Consider the following 24,545-nt stretch of genomic DNA (forward strand, 5'->3'; position numbering starts at 1 on the left):
AAGCATGAAGTAAGGTCAAACTGGCGATTCCCATGAATATCAATGTAATAAAGCACAACTTGAAATTATTGAACGAACACCTTCACTGCAGACACCCTTCTCACCTGCAGAGAGCTAGCAAGAGTCTTTGTGTATTCTCGTGCCATTTCCACATTGTTCAACGTTGTCTGCAAAAAAAAAAAAAGAACAACAAATGCTTCACTGAAACTCAGGGCACGTATATACTAAGCATACAACAAATACTTTGACATACAAGAGAAGCAAAAAGTCTCCTCCAGTCTAAAAGCATGTATATCTGAAGATATCAATGCAAACAGTAAGCTGTTGGGAGCCATATGTCCCTTTTATAAAACAGTCCACTGTGGAAAGGCATGTGGACAGTTTCCCTTTAAGGATTGCAAACTGTATGCTGCTCCAAGATGATTGCAAAGTTACGAATAGAAAAACTGCTAAAGTTTAATAATACTATTGGCTAACATTTGTAACATGCTAATGCGAATACCAGCTGCAGTTATCACATTATCATGGAAGCATAATATAGAAATGTGTGCATTCAGATTGTGGTGCACATTAAAGAACCTTTGATTGAAACCGATTTGAAGCCCTGCCCTACGGCATGCAAAAATGCAAAGTCATTGTCATCATTACCAATTTGGCAGAGACAACATAAAGGTGCCTACAATAAATTTGTATTCTATCGCTCCCACATTAGACACTTTACAAAGCGACCTTTCTACAGGGTGACTAGAATACAATCTAGAGAGATCTGTTTGCGATGTTGTTCAGCTGAAACAATGTCAGAGCACTAAGGGCTTGTGTCAAGCAGCCAAACCTGTCATAACTAGATTACCAAGCATGCCATCTATGACAGTTTTCAAATGCCAAGCTTTAGACAACCCTATTCAGCTCCACAGCTATTTAATATTTAGTTCAAGATGCATTCATTAATTGTTCACAGTGTAGTGTGTTACAAAAACCCACCAGTTTACAAGGCAAGGAGTCATGAGAATAATTTTTATGGTTTAGTCTTGATACTAATTGCAGGCACTATGGCCTGTAAATGAAGGTGTTTTCAAGTGCCTTAAAAAATGAAAAAAGATGCAGGTAACTGAATGCTACAATCACCACAAAATTTTGCTATGATTTTCATGAGCTCTTTGAGCCCACAAAAGGCACTCACAGAAGAATGACCTACACAAAGCATCAAATGCACGTGCCATACTTCTGTCATTTCAAGATAGGCTTTTAACAATGTAATATAGTCAATGTTTGAAGAGTCACCCATAGTGAACAGCAGTGTTGAAGACATGAATAAAAACAATAACTTTCAAGACAAACTTTGTAAAGCAGAATTCTCAGTGTCAAGTCTAGGAACCATTGCGCAGCTGATAAAATGAAAATATGAACCTGGTTAAAACAAGAAGCAATCAACTTGTGCACATATTCATTAAAATAAGCCCATACAGTACAACTGAACAGATACAATAAAAACATCACAGTTGCACCTGCGTATGCTGAATGAGTCTACTATGGGAATGCACATGCCTGTTCACTGCTCATAACCTCATTTTACTCCTGCTGCCACCATGGTCTGCCAATATGTTCAGTTGTTAAGCAAGCAGCTGCTTCTCATGGGAGCTACTGCAGAAGCCCATATAGTGTCAATGGAAACTTCCTTCCTCTCCTGCCCCTCAAAATGATAAGCCCATACTTCCAAATCTTCAAAGCCACATGAGCGATATGAGTGCTATAGACCGAAACTGTGTTTAGAAAAAAAAGTCTTGCAAATACCAAATTTGACTGGGGGTGAAAAGTAGTCTTAGTGCTGCTATTGAAATGCATGTACACAAATCTTTTCAAAGCAGTTTTTTATTCACAATGTGTCTATGATGTTGTCCCTTTATGAGGAGTAACCTAAACAGTAGCTAAAAGTTTGGTGCCCCAGAAGTTTGCTTCTCAGTCGCATCGTGTGGCTCGTAATGCATTCCATGTTGAAAATTTTGCAAAGGTAAGTAGATTTTTAGAAGAAAGGCACTTATCCAGAGGTTGACAGCCTAGTAAGATTGTCTAAAGCTTGCAGTGCTTTAAAAAAGAAACAGTTGGAGTGGAGCGAATTTGAACAAAGGCATTTCTTGTGGGAAGCGACTCGAGTATAGAGCATAATAGCTATCACCGAAGTTGATCGCCCAGCATGCAGACTGCACACTCTCGTGTTGTGCACAGGACGATGTCATCTTCATCGACTTCTGTCTGTGCACAAAAGCTTTTGCACATCCTACTTGGCTTAACTCTGTTAAAATCCTACCATTTTTGTCCTGCCCCCTAAAATGAGTAGAACATCCACAAATGCTACAGAAGCCCTGCTACACGGCTTAGAAGCAAACCCCCTAGGCTGTATGTAAACTTTTGGTAAAGGGTACAGGAGGTTCCATCAACCAAGGTAAAGGAGGTACAAAGGCATTCAGCACTGACACTTTCAATGCATAAAAGTGCAAATTAGCATTTCTTGATATCAAGTATGAACAGCTCCGTTTTAGTTCTCACAGAATTAAGTCCACATCTGGTCCGTTGACGGCAATGCCACACCACAATGTCTTCCTTGGTTGTTTCTGGATGCCTCGCCCTCAAACACTTGTATAAAGTGGAGAAGCCATTGCGATGGCTGACAGTTGTCACATTTCGCTTCTTCATGCTGCGTTTCCCAGGCACGGTCCGCTCATATATAAGTGCACAGTCCTCTCATACGGTTCACATATGCGCCTAAGGCACTGCAAGGAAGCCACTGCGTTTCCCTATGTAGTCGCTTCTACACAAGAACGGGTGCCTCGTATCTTTCACTCACTGTCTTTCTTATATTGTTACAGGATGTCCCCGAGCGGCCAGAGATTCACTCCAAATTCTGGAACTCTTCCGGAACACCAGTGCGCACAAACACAACAGCATCAGCGTGGTCATTCCACACAATGCCCCACAGCCGCTTTGCCCCTTTGCACTTACGCACTAAAGAAAAGCAACCGTGGTGGGTGAGCGCAGCTGTCTCATTTTTCATGTTGAGTGCCCGCATGAACCAGAGCACCTATCAACGACGTACTACAGTCGATTTCAGATATATTGAACTCGAAGGGAATCGCGAGATAGTTGATATCATTAATTCGATATATATAAAAGATGCTAAGAAATGAGCTCCTTTGTAACACAGAAGCATCAATATGGTGTACCCGAGCTAACGGTACGCTTCCTGCAGCGATGTGCTGCACGTCGCTCGACTTGGACGTTGCAACCCGCCCGGTGCATGTCTACGTGGCCGCTCACCGATAATCCTCCCTCGTGCCAGGCGCTCAAAAGAAGAGTGCACCCCAAATGATGCCCCGTCAACGCGAGCACGTGCTCTAAATATTTGGTAGAGTCAAATCAAGTGTTGAAGGTCACGCTGCTCGCACCTAGCGTCTGGAGCCGCGTGGCGCATGTACCGTTGGGGTTGGGGTCCATATCAAAGCTGCTGCAGATGGTACTTTGGGAACCTCACCGCTCACTATAAGAGGTGTAATTCTGTTACTGGAAACTATAAACACTATAACAACTCAATTAAAGGATGGTGCTGTTGATTTCTCTGTTTCCATCAGCAGCGAAGCAGGCCATGCAACAATGCCGCAAGCCTTCCGTCCATTAGGCCGTCTTCAACGCATGACAGCCGGTGCACTGAAGTCTGGCTTTCCTAAATGAGAGCAGAGTCGCATTCAAGTGGACTCGACATTCACCTCATCAAGCGATTTTACAGCATTAGTGCTGTCGGGAGGTGCCCAAGGTTGCGCAGCCGACTTGGCTGCGTGCACAAAATGAGCATAAGGACCCCATTAGGAGAAGCGCACCTTGCAAGCGCACGGCACGCAGTTCGATATATCGAATTTACCATGTTCAATAAACACGAACACGACTCTTACGCTTTTGCATAGGATTTTGAAGGGAGCATTCTGAAAGTTTGATATAGACAATTATTCGATATATCAGAGATTGGCTGTACTGTATTTTAGGTCTTGTAGAAAACAAAGCTAAGTAAACTTGGGCACACGAATACAGGCAGTCATCCAGAAAGCTCCACATCACGATAGAGCTTTACTTGATTGCTGCTTTTACTGAACACACATTGGACAAGTGTCACTAATGCTTACCACAAAAACAGCTCTGGCTTTTTCTACAGTTTCTGCTGGTTGAATTCTTCCTTGCTGAAAGCTGCTCTGGATCATGGAGTAGGCCTGACTAAGATCCAAGATTCCTGATGGTGGGAATCCCAGTTTCAAGCGCTCCGAAAGCTCATCGGCAAAATCTGTCTCCAAGAGTGAACAACTATGGTTCAGCATGGCGCATGCCCCATCCACACTAGCACTTGAAAAAGCTCGCCTGAAAAGAACAAAAAGGAAGTTTACACCATAAAGATGTTAGGCAATGAAAATCCAACCATTCTCACTTATAAGGCACACGCCTAAAGCAAGTGTAAGAAGTGTTGCTACTTCCCCAACAAATAGCCAAACGACTTGTGAAAATGATGATGGGCTTTCTCCTGATGTTGAATTTCTGAGAAGCACAGTAAGTGAGCCAGACTAGAAAACAATCCCCTGACAGAAGAAATTGCTTGTTGTTTGTTTCAAATAAAAGATACATAGCTTCAGGAGCACTAAAGGCATTTTTCTTTTTTATAAGGTACTCCAAAGTTGGTACTTGGTTGTTTATGCATCCTCATAACTTTTGTGCGAAATTTGTTTCAGCACACATACGAGCAACTCTGCAAATCATGCAAGCTTTCTTCTTTTTGATTCCAACCAAGACACTTATTTCAAACTTTGACCCATAACAATTACTAAAGTCTAAAAATTACAAAGATTTTGATAATGTCACTTGTAGCATAATAAAAAAATTCTTGTTCTCCCTTCTATCAGCATTCCAGGAAAATCTGATCACTTGGTTTTAAAATTCTTTTAACTAGGCACAAGCAATTTATAACTGCTAATGAACATCATTATTCCTGTCAGTATAATCTCTGTGTCATACGAGAAGCAAAGAAGAGAGAGAAAAGCCCCTTTAATAATAATAAAAAAAAAAAAGAAAGCAGAGACTTTAGTAGGTACCAAAAGAACTGCCAACCTATGAATTAACATTACAACCAAACTGAAGCTCTTTCTGATGACTGCATTGTTTATATGTAATATTTTCATTCCCTGGAAGACTACTAACTTGAGCATGATTAGTGAAAAACAACGAAGAATGAAGCATGCTTGTTAACCTTATTATGTGCAAGCATAGGCCAATTACTCATAAGTACATCATTTCTTGTCGTAACTCCTACTCCACTCCCACATGGCCCGTCTAATTTTACATATATCTGAGGGCATACGGCATTAAAACTAATGCACAATGAATCATTTGCTCTAACATGACATAATCGCTCAGACGCTTTCGACAGAATCTAAGATCAACACTTCTGAATATCAGAGAGCTTAACTGTGCAGCATTCATTAAATCCAAATTAGAATATTTACCCACCTGGAACTATTCGCAGCATTATTTTGCCTCCAGCTAAGAAAGCATTCAGAACTATGCTGTTTGCTTCATTGCACCGCAGTACTTGAGCTTTATCAGTGCTGGCTCTCCAAAGCAATCCTTCAGCCTACTCTTGCTCTTGTTGCACCACCTCACTTTGAACCTTTGCCTAATGCACTCCTTTTACCACCCAAACTTCCGAAGCAGACTATCAGGTCAGCTTCTTACCTGAATCAGCCATGCAATATCCCACAAACAAAGCGACAGATCAGCAATGAATGTAGATACTTTCTTTTTTCCCTAATGCAATAATACTGTGAACATCATTTCAAGTACTGGGTGCAAAACATTTAGCGAGAAGATACACGTCATTCTGCTCAGAGTAACTGCTAACTAAGCTTTATCCTGATGCACAGAGTGCACTTCTGCCTCACTGCACTTGTGATGCAGTGCTTCCGTATTTTTTTTTTTTTTTTTTTTTTAGCATACACAACTAATTTTTAAGTTCCCTATGCTTGTTCACTTCCTTTTCCACCTATTTTACATTCTTGCCCAAATGAAGCTGCTCACTGTGTGAATGCTGTTGCATTAGCTTTGTTTCTCAGTCAAATGCAAACAAAAATATGTTGTAATGAAGTATGTTGCTTCAAGGCTGGTAATAAATGAAATGAGGCAAATCTCTCCTTGTTATAAACAGTTCATTGTCCATGTGCAACAAATTTTGCTTGTTGGTGAATATTCTAATAAGGGAGTAATTACTCATTGCATCCACCCAAGCGCAGCCATACGGCTACAAAGGAAAGCTATACAGTTTTCTCAGAAACTTCGTAGTTAAAGAAAAATTCGTCCTGATCTGGGAATCGAACCCGGCACCACCGCCTTTCCGGGGCAGTCGCTCTACCGACTGAGCTAACCAGGACGGTCAGCAGATCAGATGGTGGGGCGAGAGCGAATTGATCTATAACTCGAAGTGGGAATGGTGTTGGTCAAATATTTAGGGGAATCCCCCAAAGTGGAGTAGATTTGTAATAAGGGAGTAATTACTCATTGCATCCACCCAAGCGCAGCCATACGGCTACAAAGGAAAGCTATACAGCTTTCTCAGAAACTTCGTAGTTAAAGAAAAATTCATCCTGATCCGGGAATCGAACCCGGCACCACCGCCTTTCCGGGGCAGTCGCTCTACCGACTGAGCTAACCAGGACGGTCAGCAGATCAGATGGTAGGGCGAGAGCGAATTGATCTATAACTCGAAGTGGGAATGGTGTTGGTCAAATATTTAGGGGAATCCCCCAAAGTGGAGTAGATTTGTAATAAGGGAGTAATTACTCATTGCATCCACCCAAGCGCAGCCATACGGCTACAAAGGAAAGCTATACAGCTTTCTCAGAAACTTCGTAGTTAAAGAAAAATTCATCCTGATCCGGGAATCGAACCCGGCACCACCGCCTTTCCGGGGCAGTCGCTCTACCGACTGAGCTAACCAGGACGGTCAGCAGATCAGATGGTAGGGCGAGAGCGAATTGATCTATAACTCGAAGTGGGAATGGTGTTGGTCAAATATTTAGGGGAATCCCCCAAAGTGGAGTAGATTTGTAATAAGGGAGTAATTACTCATTGCATCCACCCAAGCGCAGCCATACGGCTACAAAGGAAAGCTATACAGTTTTCTCAGAAACTTCGTAGTTAAAGAAAAATTCGTCCTGGTCTGGGAATCGAACCCGGCACCACCGCCTTTCCGGGGCAGTCGCTCTACCGACTGAGCTAACCAGGACGGTCAGCAGATCAGATGGTAGGGCGAGAGCGAATTGATCTATAACTCGAAGTGGGAATGGTGTTGGTCAAATATTTAGGGGAATCCCCCAAAGTGGAGTAGATTTGTAATAAGGGAGTAATTACTCATTGCGTCCACCCAAGCGCAGCCATACGGCTACAAAGGAAAGCTATACAGCTTTCTCAGAAACTTCGTAGTAAAAGAAAAATTCGTCCTGATCCGGGAATCGAACCTGGCACCACCGCCTTTCCGGGGCAGTCGCTCTACCGACTGAGCTAACCAGGACGATCAGCAGATCAGATGGTAGGGCGAGAGCGAATTGATCTATAACTCGAAGTGGGAATGGTGTTGGTCAAATATTTAGGGGAATCCCCCAAGGTGGAGTAAGTTTGTAATAAGGGAGTAATTACTCATTGCATCCACCCAAGCGCAGCCATATGGCTACAAAGGAAAGCTATACAGCTTTCTTTATCCAAGAATTTATTCATACTTAAGGAGAGACGTGGGTGCTAAAATGCGAAAAAAAAAAAATTCCCCAAAAAGTCTGTTTTCTAAAAACCTAATTTTTGGCATGGTGATGCAGTGAATTTACTCAGTTCAAAATATCAAAAGTTCAGCTCTTACTAGGAATATAAAAAAAATTGAAGTTTTACACGCCTATGTGACTAAAAACTATAGAGAATTGCGGACAAGTCGATGTTTGTACACCACTCGTTCCGCTCCTCCTCGTCAATGGTGTCATTCACATACCTACCAGGTTCACAGAAAGAGCATTGGGGAGGGAGGATGAGACAGAAAGGAGTTAACAGAGTTACCAGGCGTTTACAATGACTAAATTGTTTTTATTTAGTTCCGAAGAATCGGGTTGTTTTTCTGTGCAAACCACAGACGTGCCACATCATTGCTCACTGTTGCGGAATCTTCGATGTGGCAGATGCTGCCCTTTTTAGAAATTCCTTTCAGTACTGCTGAGCGCAACAATGTTCGCCCCTGCTACATTTTGCCAAAAGAATGTGACCGAGAGTTGTGTCGGACATGGATGGTCGGAAATGGGTGCGATTTTTTTTATAATACTGAACTGCCTCTCACATTCAGCATTGTGTATGGTATACAGATGATTCCGAGCATTACCACATCATAGGCCTTAGCTTTTTTTACTGCCGCTGGTGCAGTGCCTGCCTTCTTTCTCTTCAGTTTGCACGGCATGTGCTCCAGTCGTGTACTTTGCGCTGACGCCACTGGAGTCTTTGGAATTTGGTAGTATGACAGAAATTGCGCACTTGTGGTTTCTTTCACCTTGTAAAGGAAAAAAACTAAACAGAGGTTCCCACTGAGATCCCCTTTCCAGGCATTTCCCAAGTGGCAGCCATCGGGTTGGTGCGTGCTTCAGAATTTTTCAATACTCCACATTGTGCATTTTATGAAAATGCTTAAGGGCAGCTTTTCTTTTCGCACTTTTTTCTAAATAAAAAATTTCTCAAGGACTTCGTCCACCTTCGCTGGGAGACAAGACGCCACTTTTTCTGCTGCAATGCTGATTAAATGGCATGAACAGCCAATTATAATGATGTTTTATGGGCCCCTACATACCCTTCTCTATTTTTTTCCTGCCAGCTCAATGGCGGCTGAGGTAATTGCCAGGCGCCGTTCGCACAAGTACACGAAGCTGCTGCCAAGGTGGCGCACGCAGCACCGAGTTGAGCAAATAATGCAGCAGTAATGCGTAATGTAAAAAACGCCACGCTTTGTCACAGTGCACTGGAAGAATAGTCACGACATTGACTAGCGATATATCGTTTTCATGCATGTACAGGTGTACATATATAAGAATTTTGATTGCCAAGCGAATTATGAACACGACAGCCAGGGCATACTGATAGCATGTGGCAGCGGCATTGTTGCAGCCTCAATGTGAATTTTTCGTTTGTCGACTTCATCACCGGCGATAGTAATTAGTAGTTTGCTAGTTGCTACAAGAAGGCACACTAGCAATAGAATTCTTAATTTACTGCATTAACAAGCATATGACAGTATTTCTCTAAGGCTGTTGAGCCTATGACATAACATTAGGTTCTAAAGATGGTTTTTGCAGGCTACACTGCAAGCTTTTCCTATCTGTGTCTTTACTATGAACGTTTGGCTGGTAATGATGCAATGAAACCAAGACAAGTCACATTTAGTCAACAGACAAGAGCTTTACTCTCATAAGCAACTAATCGTAAGGTCGAACAAACACATTTCACAGGTTCAGAAGCTTGTTAGAAAGGAGCTTGGATGTAAGTGGTTTGATTATGTCCTTCCTGTCTGTCACAGACAAGGCACAGTTCGTGAAAACTGGCCTGAAGAACTTCACGTAAACGAGCTTCAAAAGTTCTCTGTGGTGGTCACTTGATGCACATGCACATTTTATTGCCAAATGTTCTGCAAGAATATCAACTGCCGTTCCAACTGCAGCTTGAAGGGGCTTTGTCAGACCCCTCAATTTGTTTAGCAAGACCTTAATGTACTTTCGAGAGAGTGTACAGCACGTAGACAAATTCAGTGGATAATTAAAGAAGCCATCCTCTGTCTTGATGTCGTATCAAGCTGTCACAGGGTGCAGATGACGCTAGCAGTGTCAGAAAAGCAATGCAGGAGCTGCAGTCCAATTTCTCTTGCACCACAATAGCCAAGTAGCCTCCTACCATGAAAAATACTGCAGTGCCTGGTGTAGGCAGCAGGGTTTTATTGTTCTTGAGAACACCAAAAAGCTGCTTATCACTGGTGGAAATGAGTCCACATGCTGGGCCGCAGCAGTGTCAGCTGCATTGTTCAGTGCTCCGAGTGAGTGGCTTTCAGAGTCAACAACATTGCTGTTTGCAAAGCTGAAACTAATCCAGTCTTCAGGGCCTTCTCCACACCACACAGGACTGCTCAAGCATCTGTCTGGTCATTGCTCCCAGCAGATCGCCTTAACCACCCAAAGAATGAGTATACTGGATCTGACGAGAATTTTCTGGTGAGAACAAACTTGAAGCCCTCAATAGAAAGGAGGTGCTTGAAGCACTACACATTTGATGTTGTAGTCATAACAAGGGCTTGATACGTTTCCTTACTAAGAAATTGCTTTGCTTGACAATTACGTCGCATGTCTTCCAGGTAACTTAGGAATGACGTCATGAGCCAACTTAGACGATCATCTTCAGTGCTGTCTGGCAGCTTTTGATAAATGTGTTTCACACAATTGCTCACATCCATCAGTAAGAACCAACAGCGCATGGTGTTCATGAACTTCACTGTAGGCCCCACAGCAGCAAAACTCATATCGCATGTATGTGCAGCTTGCTCTTCCAGAAGCTTAAGTGCAGCAGTGACCGGTGGTGAAGAAAACCTGCCCAGCTCTTGATATATTCACTATGATATAATCACCTTCGTCCTTTTTGCTTTTTTCCCATCCAAAATTGATATATTCATTTTCTTAATGTTAGAAGGGAACACATGCTTCCTTGCTGCATCTGTTACGCTGTTAGGGCTCTTTGATGTGAGAGGAAGACACTTCGCTGTCTTTACCAAAATTCCTGGCAAAGAATTGCGACAGCACATTCCTAATAATGTAGCACTGATCAAACGCAAGGAACAATTTGCGTGTTGAATCCTCAGGGTGCTGTATGCATAGCCTCAAACTTCCGCCACACAAAAGCTGAAATGCAAGGACAATAATCTTGTGGTTGTCAGACACAACAATCAATTCAACTTCTTTTATCACAAGCTTTATCAGTGGATACAGCTTCCGTCCAGTGCAGTTCCTTGTAAAAAAAATACCGAACAGGTATTAGAACAAGCACGGACAACCCTGCTAGCACAAAACACAAAAGTGAGTTGGCTAAAACAGATACACCACTATTTCTTTCTTGAACACTATTCTCCAGGTCAACTTTTCCTACAAACGCATCTTTTTGTTTGTTGTACTGCAGTTTCTCCTGGATCCGCGTCCTGTCCACAACTAAAGAGCACACTTTAGCTTCTTCAGCTTTTAGGCTGGTTACCTCTGCCCAAAAACCGCTGTAAGATAGATCGGCATGACAGTTTCAGTATGCCTTTTTTCAAATATGTTCATACGCCTGTGTTGAGAGATTCCCGAGAATAATGCAGTGGCGCACTACTAGCTCCGATCAGGTGGGTCTGGTCTTGCTGAAATTCTTGATCTGATCAACAAGAATGCTAGTACTCAAGTGCTTCTAGCTCGCCGCTTTGACGACACCAGCCAACGCAGTGATATTGCACTCTTTCAGTTGCCTCAGCTCTTCTTTATATTTGTCTACAGTTTGTTTCAGACACTTTACTTGTGTTTTCCATCGCCACTTTTAGCGTTCCATGACAGACATCTAGCTGCGAACGTCCACCTGGGTCGCCTCGTCTTTCGTAGTGCAAGGCCCGACGTGGTGCCGATCGTTACTACTTGCAACCTCCATGTCTGCAGAGCAGACAAACATAGGGGACGATGTAGTCGGTAGCGGAGAGTCGGTAGTGACATAGTCTGGCAGGCTACTTTTCAGCAAGTGCTGCGAAGTATCACGGACAGCAGCCTCCGGACAGCAACCACCTGCAAAGAAGCTCCGGGGCTTCTTTGCAGGTGGTTGTATGTACTCTGAATATTCGGGAAACCCGCTCGGAGTCTCACCTCTTTTCCGCTTCCTTGTCTTGCATCCTTCCTTGCACTCGTTAGGAAGGAAATGGTTGCTGCAAACGAGTGAATAGCGTGATGTCGTATTTCGCACCCAGTCCTTTCTAGATATCACTTGCGGTCACTTCCCTCTTAAACCATGTCACTAGGAATTCCATGAAATGAACATGAAATGAAATTCCTGGCATTTTCCGCTTCGCGTATGATTTACACCCCAGCACACAGCAGTACGCCATAGTCCATGGCACACGTGAGACGCTACATAACATGAACAGAACGTCGATCTACGCTTGCCGCAGCCCCAGCCACCTAGGGCTGGCAGTGCCACCTTGCGGAGAAAACGGGCAAAGGGGAGTTGCCCTTTAGGGTGCTCAGCCAAGAAGCTAACTCTCGATCAAGTCCAATTCTTCGACAAAATAGGTAACCATGATCGGGTACAGCTAAGTGCTATCGTTACTGTCATCTACAGCAACTGAAAACACTCTCTTTTTTTAGGGCACTCACCATGCTCTCTCGTGCATGGCGCGCCATTTCACCGACAATCAGCCTTTTTCACAAAATGTGATGCCCTCTGGGAGTGGTTGAAAATTCGTCTGCTACTGGTTGAAAACATCAAGAGACGCAGCCACCTGCGAAATGGCGATGTGTGCTTTTGGCAGCTATCGCCATTTGTCGCATACACCTATCATGAATATGAACTGCACATGGCCGCTGAGATCAGCTCCAGCTGCGCCGATCGCAGAGGCCAAGAACTGCGCATGCGCAGCTGAAGCTGGAGGTTCATTTTCAACAAGTGGCGGGGAGTGTATGTGCAAAGTGGCCTTGTGAAAAAGGCGGATTGCTGTCGTCTTGGTCCTAGAACATGCGTAGTGCTTCACAATGTGACTTCGGGAACATTTTGCGCAACAGAGGTCCAACGTGCTCAGAGGCACTCAGCAGGATGTTAAGCTCCAACAAGAAATCTATAAACAAGCACTCTGCACGGATGACATCACTGCCGTCTTGTGCACCGAAGAAATCTTGAAGACCATGTTGCTTGTCTTGGCACTGAAGGTTGCTTGAGTGCTTCTTTGATGAAATGTGCATAGCCAAGTCTGGTCTGCCGCCGTGCGAGACGCTGATGTCACAATTGTAAACTGTGCAAAGCGAATGATGTTCGCCTTTCTGTGACGCCACAATACATCCAAACTCCATCCAAGCAGTATACTGCCTTATGAAGACAAGATATTTCTTGCGCTCTTTACTCAGCGCCATGGCCGAAGACCGTGTCAACGTGGCACTTGACAATGCACACCTCCAAAAACTGCACTAGACCAATGCACCTGGGCTGCCGAAGGTAACAAAGAACTGAAGAAAACACGGGGGACTTAATTTTTGCACGTCAGACGGGGAGGATCACGTGCTAACAAGGGCAATGTAGAACCTAGATCACGGCTACGCATAACCATCCTGGTTCTCTTTGCCCTCTCAGCAGGCTTTCTTTAACTTTTTTCCCCGCCTGCCTGGCAACCGGTGGTGTGGATGGGGGAGTGGGCGCCCAGCGTAAGGAGGAAGCGTACTGCTGAGTACATGACAGCTGCGCAATCATTGCTCAAATGTATTTTCTTCTCTTTTGTGTGTGTGTGTGCGTACTTGGGTGTGTGTGATTACTGGTGAAGAGGTTTCAGAGGTGCTGAGCGCGCGCTGAAAAGCTCACTCTTCATTGTTGTTGTTGATAGCACAATCTTATTTCACTTATTTGTGTGCGCGGAATGAGCGAGCTGCGTTCTCTTGCTCCCGCATATTGCACGTGCAGCTCAGCACGTATACGATGAATCACTCGAACTGGTTCATACTACGGAAGGTAAAACGGTGCGAAGACATGGACGAGCAGGAGGCAGGTGCCACTAGGCTTAAGTTTATTCTGCTTGCTTGATATGAGAAGCTTGGTGGCGAAGAGAAAAACAAAAATACCAGAGCGGTGAATGTGTTAGCATTACGATCCTTTATCCATATTTTTCTGTAGGCTGTCATGCACTTCATTTCTGATTCTTAGCTCAAATTTGCTGAAAAACAGCTGAAGAACTTTGACGCTTCGTTCAGTCATTGTTATTTTCATTTTTATGTTCTTTCTGTGACAGCCATCACATGCCCCTCCTCTCGTCTACATGGGCCTGAGCCCAAACTTTTCGCACTAATATGCAGTATGAAATGTAAACAAATATTTTATCTTACCATAGTCTATTTTGTTTCAGCTAGTCTGTATTGAATTTCACTGCAGTCCACGCTGAAATATGCTTTAAAAGAGCCCTAACCAGACCTTCCTGAGGCGAGCAGACGTGGCGTTCTTTCCACAAGCTGTTAGCGAGGCGAAGAGTTCAGCGCCGTTGACGAGAATCACGGAACAAGCCTTTTCACTGATAAAACTGCTTGGCTTGGCAACAGTCGAAAGCCTCAATTGGTGTTGGTCCTCAGAAGTGAAAATTTTTGGGCTTGTTGGTTCATCGTTACACAAAGCAAATTGAAAAAAAAACAAATAAATAAAAATAAAAAAAATAAAAATAAAAAAAATTACAAAGGACGAGGTGAGGACACGTCTCTCCTTTGTCTTTTTTTGCACTTTGCTTTGTGTGATGGTGTTATCTAATTACTGTTCTTCTATTCTACTTACTAGAATTCCTCTTGGCATATGTAATGCCCAAAAGTAATTTTCAACTTTAGTAGACAAAAAAACAAAACGTCCTGCAAACTGATCGTTCCATATGATGCTGAGTGACCATGTACAACGGTACTGCATGCAGATAGCAGTAATAGAAAACTAACAGCGAGCACAGCTCGAGAAGGTGCCACGCCTACTGCGCATTTATTTTTGCAAGATATTCCGCTTTTAATTAACTATGGCAGGTCGTCAAGCCTAGTTTATGAAATGAAGCGGTGCCCAGCAAAGTATGTTTAGGGGAGGAAGGGGGAGCGCGATACCCCTGTGTCTCCGGTCACCTAAATTTGCCACCTCTTGAGGCTGCCCATATGCTCCATCTGCGGCAGCTAGGAAAGCAGGGGAAAAACTAAAGTAAAGGAAAACCAAAAGCGCATGCAGAAGAACCACAGCGCTGGAGCTCCCGTGTCATCAGAGAAGCGGGGAAAGAAAGTTCAAAAAGAAAATGCGTGCCAAGAGGGCAAGAAGGACCAGGATGGCAATACGTAGCCGTGACGTAGGTTCTACGTCGTCCTTGCTGTCACGTGATCCTCCCTGTCCAACATGCGAAAATTGAGTCCCAAAAACACAGAGGTTGCCTGAAGCAAAAACCGGTATTAGTGCTGAAACATTAAAGGCAGAACTGCAGTCCTGAACTTTAGATAGAACCCGACCTTAGCATCACGCTTGAGCCACCCCAGGCAGCGGCGGCGCTACAGTCTCATAAATAGCAATATAAAAGTAGTTTTGGCAGGTTTAACTACTGGTCTACCTTTAACGAGAAATTACCATAATGGCCAGTAAGTAATGACCAAATTAGAATATGTTACTTTGCTGCATCTTTTTTCCAGATGAGGTATTTGAAATTTAGATGCGTATTTGAAATCGGCAATCTATTCTGCACTTGCATGCTACGTTTTAATAATACAAGTTGATAAAGAAAAAGATTTCAAGACTTTCATCCCCCTTAAAATAGTCTGAAGGAGGACGAGAAAAGTGCTCATATTTACTTTGTAGTGTCCTGTTCACCTTTATGTTAGTTTTCAGGGTGGCTATCAAATGCAAGCGTCACACAGAATAAAGGCTATTGAGTGTTCATGCCAATACAAATCCGCAAAAGTGAGCCAATAGTTTACAAACAATTTCTAAAAATTCCCATTGCCACATTTCGTGGTGACATTCGGTGCTGATATCGCATGCGAATACACCCTTTCATCTTTGATAGGGATGCGTGACATCAGCAGTGAAGGTTGTCATTGGCTTGCCAAAACAGCACTGATAGTTACAAACGAAGCAGGAGACATGCGTGGCTGGTTGGGACCTCCTCCCCCACCTCTTGTACTGTTGTAGCAGTGCAAGCAAAAAAAAAAAAAAAAAAACAATCGAGCCGATTAGCTAGGCGATTCTTTCGTGGGCAGAGAGGGGTCATGGTCTGTAACCTTTATTTTTTGGGGCTTGCTTTGGAGCACGAGTAGAGGGAAAAGGCAGACAGCTGTTTCTGATTGCTAATATATGTGGGGTTACATAAGCTACTGAAGATATTTGCAAGATGACAATGGGAGTGTCAACAGCTATCAATAGTTTGGCTTTTCTTACACTGGAAGAAAACTGTGACAGAGACATTTAAAAAAATAAATAACAAAATCTTGTTCACAAGCCCTCATTGTCATTTCACTGAGGAAAGCCCCCCTAAAAAATCACAAATGAGCACACGAAACCACTTCAATACATATATATAAAAAACTGGCAAGCAAAATGGCAGCCACAGGTCACTTTTTCCCGCTATCTCGTTAAACTGAACTTTGTGCACATCTTGCACATCAGTACTGCTATTATACAGCTGCCTACACTCTGACCTTACAAGTAACCCCCATAGTAAACTGAAAGGTGCATAAGAAGGCTTGTTTTCAAATTCCTAACTTATTGCCATGATGGTGTCCTCTCCCAGACTCCGAACTACCACTCAGAATTCAGAAGTGTATTTCAGACTTGCAGGACAAATTTGTTTCAACATATAGAATTGAGTTGCCCAATGAAGAAAAAAAATATCTGGTGAAATAGATGTCATTTAGCACTCCTGATAGTGGTGCATTAAAAGAACATTAACATGTCAAAAATGAGTCACAAGAAGAGAAATTGCAAGGCTTACTTCAGACATTTTTTCAAGATGAAGAAGATGTCATCCAGCATGCTGGAGCATTGAGAATTCTCCTCAATAGTGTCGACTTCAATAGCCTTGTGAATAGAAAAACAAAAAAAAAAGCAATGCCATACCTTATTGCAAACGAATGATAGGATAAAGGCATGACCATAGCATTACAAATGCACACTCATTACAAAACATCTGCAGATAAAGAAATTTAACAACACCAGAAAAAAAAAAAAGGATGCCATACCTTATTGCAAACGAATGATAGGATAAAGGCATGACCATAGCATTACAAATGCACACTCATTACAAAACATCTGCAGATAAAGAAATTTAACTACACCAGAAAAAAAAAAAAGGATACCTGATTCTCACCTTTCTAACAGATTCAATGAGGAAATACTCTTCCATTATGATGTATGTGCTAACAATTTCTTGCATTGACTTGCATAGATCGCTTTCCTTAATTTTTCTGTCAAACTGCTGGACTTTTTCTGTAAGAAAGAACAAACAACAAACTGCTTAACCGACAAATAGATTGAACAAAAACTGTGGGACAATAAGGCATGTGACGTGAAAACTCTGTGAAAGGTGCTGGATTCAACCTCAATCATTACTTTTATGCTTTTAAACTTTTGAATAAATATTGCCATCATCATCATCAGCCTGACTATACCCACTGCAGGGCGAAGGCCTCTCCCATATTTCTCCAATTAACCCGGCTCTGTAGCCCTGCGAACTTCTTAACCTCACCCACCCACCTAACTTTCTGCCGCCCCCTGCTACACTTTCCTTACCTTGGAACCCAGTTTGTTACCCTAAGCGACCATCGGTTATCCTCTTTTCGCACTATGTGTCCTGCCCATGCCCATTTCTTCTTCTTGATTTCCACTGGAATGTCAGTAACTTGAGTTATTTCTCTGACCCACTCTGCACGCTTCCTATCTCTTGTTACCCCTACCATTTTTCGCTCCATAGCCCTCTGAGTTGTCCTCAACTTGAGTAGAACCCTCTTGGTTAGCCTCCACGTTTCAGCCCCATAGGTGAGTACAGGTAAGATGCAACTGTTGTATACTTTCCTCTTGAGCGATACCAGTAAGCTGCTAGTCATAATCTGCGAGTGCTTGCCAAATGCGCTCCATCCCAATCTTATTTTTGTTATTTCCTTTTCATGGTCGGTTTCTGCGGTTACTACCTGTCCTGAGTAGACATATTCGCCTACTACTTCCAGTGCTTCGCTACCTAACGTAAACTGCTGTTCCTTCCCAAGGCTGTTGCCATACCCATACGTAATCCACTCCACTTTCAAAAATGCAAACCAAAATGCAAAGCTAGCATGCTTAGTGTAGTGCCGCCATCTGTAGTGTATCTCTAGAAGTTTGTATTGTCATCTTTTTGCCGAGTTTGTCGGTTGAAGGTAGCTTTTCTTTTTTTTCTCGCGAAGTCAGACAGCCGGAAATCCGGACTTACCCAAGACAGCGTGATTCTCCAAGAAGTGAACTTCATCAGTGACACTGAACATTTACAACTTTCAACACGCTGGTTTAGAGTGCTTGGCACTTGGTTTTTACTGAGTTTTCACGTGTCCAAGACACGACTCTTTTTCAGTTTTGAACCCCATGAAACACTGCAACGCAAACCACCTTTGTAGGCTGAAGTGTTCGAAACTATTTTGCCCCAGAAGGAGCGCAGCGGGGTTTGTGGAGCCTCTTCCAAGCACACACCCCTGTGAGAGCCGGGCACCAGGTTAGGGGACGCTTGTACCCATTTTTACCGGTGGGTGTCTGGCGGCAGGTTTCGAACGAACCACTTCCCGCAGTCGAGATGGATGCCCAAACCTCTAGGCCATGACTGAGGCCTAGCAACTCAAGGTGGGGGGGTCTCACTTGGCGCGAAAAAAGTGAAGACTTCTTTGTGTATGAGTGCTTTATGCTTGAAACTCTATGGGGCATCAAGTTTGAAGGGTATGCGTTGCTACCCCTCCACGGACTCGCTCACTGCTTTCAGTAGCAAGCCGGGGTTGTTGCAGCATTCCCCTTTTCATTCACCTTTCTCTCTCTTTCAACTTGCGCTTGCAAGTTGCCCTTTTTGCTTTGTAAGGGCTGCTAAAGTGTTCCCTTCTGCGGTTGTGTCACACCCAGGAAAACTCTGTCAGTCAAAGGAAAGGAGCCAAAGCTTCGCTTTCATGACAAAATACTTCTGGAGGGTGAAGGTGGGTAAGTAGGCAGTGAATGGTGTTCCTGGAGGGTGGCAGTGGGGTAAGCCTCTCACTCCACTTACCTACCTAGGAAGTGGAGTGGGAAGGTTTGGTTTGGCTTGGTTTGGTTTGTGGGGTTTAACGTCCCAAAGCGACTCAAGCTATGAGAGACGCCGTAGTGGAGGACTCCGGAAATTTCGACCACCTGGGGTTCTTTAACGTGCACTGACATCGCACAGCACATGGGTGCCTTGCTTTTCGCCTCCATCGAAAAGCGACAGCCGAGGCCGGGATTCGATCCCGCGCTCTTTGGAACAGTAGTCGAGCGCCGTAACCACTGCGCCACCCCGGCGGGGCTGGGAGGTGGACATTGCATGGTGCTCTGGGAAGGAAGATGGCTTTCAAACTGAACATCTAAACACAATTTTGCCGTCACTTCTTCGTTAAACTCTTCTCCAGGTGGGTGGACTTTGGATGCTAGAGTTAGGTGGTGAATGGTGCCTACTAAAGGTGGGTAAGGGTGGAAGTGGGTGGGCAGCTTTCTAAGGGGGTGCAGTTGCGAGATGGCTGGTGGGTGGTGCTGCCATCGTGGGAGCGTTGGCCACCCAGATTGATACAGACTGGCATTTTTAAGGACTGACAGTGGCCTGCTGCATAAGGTTAAGTGCCACAGTCAACCAAGGTGAGAGGTAGTGTAGAACAAGGTGGGTGTTAGAAATCACTTGCCACTTTACGAGAAAAAAAAAAAAAGCGAAGTGATTCTTGCTGGTTAACAGCTATGTACAGATCCTATAAAGTGCATAAACAGTCACATACCTGACTTTATGACTGGGTCTTGATATGCAACGTCAAAGTCACTCTACAAATATAAAGAAAAGCAGAAATTTAACAGGAATTCCTATGCTTACAACATCAAGCAATAAAAAAATCTTGCAAGAACCAATTAACAAGCCATATTATCACCATCACTATTAACTCCAGGCTCTATATCCGTGTGATTCTGCACATGCGCATGAAGCCATCCTCGACTACCTGGAATCTCCCTTTGATGATTTTAAATTTGACTATGATTCCAAAACATTTGAATAGTTGCGGCAGCAATTTAAAAGAATTATACATTACTGCGTTGACAGGTATATTACAACTCTTGTTAAGGAGACAAAGCTCCGAATCTCCTGGGTTACCAAGGGCATAAGGGGCACAATTCATATAACACAAAAAATAAAGAGACTATATAAAAGATAAAATAAATGTATTCATGTTTTGAGACTGAGTTGAGCTGAAGTAAACAAAGAAAGAAGGTAAAAAAAAAAGTTCTTTGCTGAAAAGCTTAGCCTCTTCCTCAAAACATCACTGCAAAAGTTGTGGCGATATTTTACTGATAGGTAGGAGAAAATGCAGGAGATGAAGCACGATTAATCAGGTTCTCATAAAAAAATGAGCATATTGTAGATTACTTTAATCGGTTCTTTCAGTCCTTATTCACAGCGACCAGAGATGACATAGAACTCAATTCAGAATGCTTGTTGCCTAGCCAAATGGATCACGTCATAATTACCCAGAAGAACGCATTTCAGAAGCTCCTCAATTTGGATGCAAAAAATGCCAACGGACAAGACAACATACCAACCCAGTTCTTCCAAAGATATGCCGAGTGGGCGTTGCAATACCTAAAACTTATTTTTGAAAAATCCTTGCAGGCTCATTCTGAACCGCAAGATTGCTGCAGTGCAGCAGTAATTCTGGTGTTAAAAGGTGGCAATCAAACACTTGTAAATAATTGCTTCTCTATATCTCTCGCATCGACTTCTCGCAAACTTATGGAACATATTGTAGCTAAGCACATCTACCACCACCTAGAAATTAAACGTTTATTTTATCCACATCAGCATGGATTCCGAACAGGCCTTTGAAGCACTAAACAACTTGTTGAGACAATTCATGATTTGGCAATGACGATCGATGCAAAGCAGCAGACTGACATAATCACCATAGATTTTTGCCGAAGCTTTTGACAAAGTGGTGCACAATTAATTGGTTTTTCAAACTGGACAGAATTAAAATTAATACCAATATATTAAATGGATTAAAGCACACTTAACAAATCGTAACCAGGTAGTCAAAATGGATAGTCATGTTTTCGGTTCACTAGCAGCGCTTCCAGGAATTCCGATGTCCTGGGACCACTGTTATTTTGGTGTATATGGGAACAAATGTACTATAGTACAACTAAAGCTTTTTGCAGATGACTGTTTAATTTGTTCTACATTTAAAAAATCCGGACAATCAGCTAAGAATTAAGAACTCTTTACAAGCCTAAAGCGAAAGGTGCAAAAAATGGAGCTTGAAAATAAATTATTCAAAATCAACACACGCACACATTAGAATAAAGAAGTGTGTTCTTTCGTTCCCATATTTTACTGGTGAAAAGTTCTTGATAAATACAACCGAGTTTAAACAGCTAGGAATAACAATAACACAGAATTTTAATTGGGGTACACATACAGAAGACATATGTTCTAAAATGTATCAGAGGTTATGTTTCTTGACAAAGAAATTGGAGCATGCCACACAAGGTACAAGACTAATTGCTTATAAAACTCTTGTAAGGCCAGTTCTTGAGTACATATCAGTGGTATGGAGACCTCATCAGAATTGTTTAAAAATATAAGGTGCACAGTACACTTCATTTGCTGCCGATATTGAAGGATAGACTGAGCCATGGATATGCTCTCTTCCCGTAACCTGGATTTGTTAGAAACACGTAGACAAAAAAGGTTGAAACTATTAGTGTATTCCAGACGTTCCAAGGACAGATAAATATTTAGAAAGAAACATACATACAAACATATGCAATTCATGCATTCTTTATACCCTTGCCCGAGGGTTGATAGTATTGTTAAATAAAATAAAATAAATAAACATGCAGCTTATTCCCTGATCCAGAGTGCCATTGCTTCTAATTGATCATTACACTTAGGGTTCTCAGGTAAGACTGCAAGTAGCAGTTCTTGGTTTGTTTAGGAGGTGTACACCATCTTACCTAGTGCCTGCTTCTATCTTAAAGAGACACTAAGGACAAACTGATGTAGGCTTACAGTGACAGCCATGTTTCAAGCTGATGACATGTGTGCCTCCAATTCTATGCCATTCACTGTAAATGCAGGGTGTGCGCCGAGGTGCTGCGTCTTTATCCTAAAATCAAAAACAAATAGACGTATGCTTTGCCAACTATGTGCCAGCCTCTAGATGCCTAAAATTGAAGGAATGAAGAGACGGCATTAAAAGCGCTATCGCGTCCTCTTTTAAGACTAAGCTTTCTGCTATATTTTTTTTTTAACATCAGGCTTCTTCATGCTGGCCTGCATGTTTTGCACCAGGGGCAACGAAGCGTATTGAAACGATTACTTGGAAGTCCGTCATTTGTTCGTGTCACTGATAGCCTTCCTCGAGATTAAAAGGTGGGCACAAGCTCTGCACATAAGACATAACCTACTTCGAAGTAAACGATTTCTGATCTACATTTAGAAAAGGAGCTATATTCAAGTACTCTCGTGATAGTTCATGTAGCAAGGCTCTTTATTTTCTTGCTGGCGCATATTTCAAACGCAAAAGGCATGTTTCTCTATGTTGATTAAGTCAAGTTCTGGTTGTTTGCTGCATTTCATTAGCATTTGACATTAGTGTTGTTGACAAAATTGCAATTTTTTCTTGTTGCGCTAATAAATTACTTAGGTTCATGCGATTCACTTCTAATGCCCTTTCTGGCGTTGCAGATAACTTGAATACCGTGTTTTAAAACTGCAGTCCAGTACTAGTTTGAAATTACATTAAATTCCCCTACAAGCAGTAAAATTGTCATTTTTTTTTTTCTTTTCTGTGTGTGTGTGTAAAGCGGGAGGGGAATCTCTTAAGGGTGCGACTTGATTACTCACAATATAAGTTTTTTAATAAACTCATGCGCTTGTTCAGTCATTTCCTTTTGCAGTGAACATGCCCATTCTCACTGATTCCTCTTTTAGTAAACTCATTAAATAACTCTTCACATCTGACATTGTTTTAAATGACAAAGGAATATTTCTTTTTTTTTTTACATTGCTATATACGGGAGTGCAAAGCGCCAATTCGAAGCTATGTTCCGCGCCATACCTCGAAAGTGAGACATTAGGAAGAGCGCTTCTAATTAGGCGAAGACGGAGGTCGTTTATTTGTAATCTGTGTTCACTATATCGTTTGACGCGAGTAGCCAGACTTCATGAACTGCATGAACAGGCTGCTCAGGCTAGCAGATTTCTGCGTGTAATGAAGGCAATCTGCACAGCGCAGTAGTAAACGTGACACCCACTGCGTTACCTTCTAAGGTTAGAGTGCTCCTATGCACTGAAAATTTGACTAATTTGTTTGCATGACAGGATCTATGTCCTAAAAGAACATACCACAAAACACAGGCCAGCGAGTAAAGCAAGAAACAGTGCTTGTGAGCAAGCCGACGACGCTGTCACACTTGTTTCACAGCATCAACAAGAGAATTTTGCATAACACAAATGCGTTCTCCAAGGTAATGCATCGTTTCGAAGCCAAAGCTGTCATAATGTAGTTATAATTATACTGCAGCCATGTACAGTGCAACGGCAGCACACAAAAACTACATGTGTACTGGCCGCTCCATGCTTTCGCACCCTGCAAGAAGCAAGAGTTGACTGCAGTGCCGCTAGTTCCCGTAACGGCCACCTGGGACACACTCCTCTGCTGGGCAGTATGGGGAGCTGTGAAACTGAGTTAGTTCTAGTAATGGTGCGCACAACACGAGACAAATACAGGAACTATGTCAGGGGTGGCATTGAATAAAAGGTATCCCTTGCCAGATAGTTTCATTTTCTAAGCTTCGCTACCAGTGCTCAGACACTGGCCATAGGCTTCACAGCAGTGAACTGAGCTCACCAGTGGGCCATCTTGAGCACTAATTGCAATGTCACTCGTCTTTTCTTTTTTAAAAATTGTCTCGAAGCTCTGGAGCCAACGTGCATTCCCCTTATGTTCATCCTCGTCCTTCCTGTGCTCCAAAAATCCGTGCTTATCTCAACCTGTTTGCTGTTTGCAGAATGAAGCTTCCTCACATTGACACAGCCACCTCTGGGAGACTAGACAGCTACCAAGTTGCACCTATGAAAAGGCCACAGAAGCCCTAAAACTTAGGAGCAGTTCGGCTCCAACAGCTCAGATAAAGCATATGCATAAAACATTGATGGAACTACGAAAAATCATTACAGCTGTGTAGTTTTCCCTCGGAAGCTGATGACCGTCGCTCTGGCCCCCCCTTTTTTTTTCTCATTAAATTTACTACGAAGCAAGATCACTTCTGGCAGTGTTTTAAGAGCCATTTGAAAATTCGACTTTAAAATATTCCAGATATTATTCCTGATAACTTCAAGCCCTTCACTTCAAGTAATAGAAAACCAGCTCATTACTGATAACTTTTTCAACTACAAAACTAGTCGTTTTATATCTCGCTCGCTGAAAAACAAACGAGTGCCCTTCCCCAATATTTTATGT

General features: G+C 42.9%; 2 protein-coding genes, 2 non-coding genes and 1 pseudogene across 5 annotated transcripts in view; 1 reads left to right on the top strand and 4 right to left on the bottom strand.

Moving 5' to 3' along the window:
• LOC146205795 (uncharacterized) overlaps window positions 1-24,338 on the top strand; it is a 51,915-nt gene extending 27,577 nt beyond the window's left edge. Inside the window, exons 3-4 of the mRNA XM_084590474.1 lie at window positions 2,865-3,019; window positions 24,094-24,338. Of these exons, the coding sequence (XP_084446600.1) occupies window positions 2,865-3,004 (140 nt within the window). The 3' untranslated portion in view covers window positions 3,005-3,019; window positions 24,094-24,338. The remainder of the gene's footprint in view (window positions 1-2,864; window positions 3,020-24,093) is intronic.
• Cog4 (conserved oligomeric Golgi complex subunit 4) overlaps window positions 1-24,545 on the bottom strand; it is an 80,632-nt gene that overhangs the window by 17,434 nt on the left and 38,653 nt on the right. For both annotated transcript variants that reach the window (XM_084590472.1, XM_084590471.1), the window contains exons 11-15: window positions 19,809-19,851; window positions 17,171-17,289; window positions 16,796-16,881; window positions 4,170-4,398; window positions 105-167 (exon numbers count right to left, since the gene is read on the bottom strand). In XM_084590472.1, the coding sequence (XP_084446598.1) occupies window positions 105-167; window positions 4,170-4,398; window positions 16,796-16,881; window positions 17,171-17,289; window positions 19,809-19,851 (540 nt within the window). The remainder of the gene's footprint in view (window positions 1-104; window positions 168-4,169; window positions 4,399-16,795; window positions 16,882-17,170; window positions 17,290-19,808; window positions 19,852-24,545) is intronic.
• TRNAS-GGA (transfer RNA serine (anticodon GGA)) lies at window positions 6,666-6,739 on the bottom strand. The gene has a single exon. It is a non-coding gene; the product is annotated as a tRNA-Ser (tRNA).
• TRNAS-GGA (transfer RNA serine (anticodon GGA)) lies at window positions 6,951-7,024 on the bottom strand. Its single transcript has one exon. It is a non-coding gene; the product is annotated as a tRNA-Ser (tRNA).
• LOC146205799 (uncharacterized) lies at window positions 9,556-12,493 on the bottom strand (annotated as a pseudogene).

This window comes from Amblyomma maculatum, chromosome 1, assembly GCF_055883805.1.
Source record: "Amblyomma maculatum isolate TAMU_Amacu chromosome 1, ASM5588380v1, whole genome shotgun sequence".
Lineage (NCBI taxonomy): Eukaryota > Metazoa > Arthropoda > Arachnida > Ixodida > Ixodidae > Amblyomma > Amblyomma maculatum.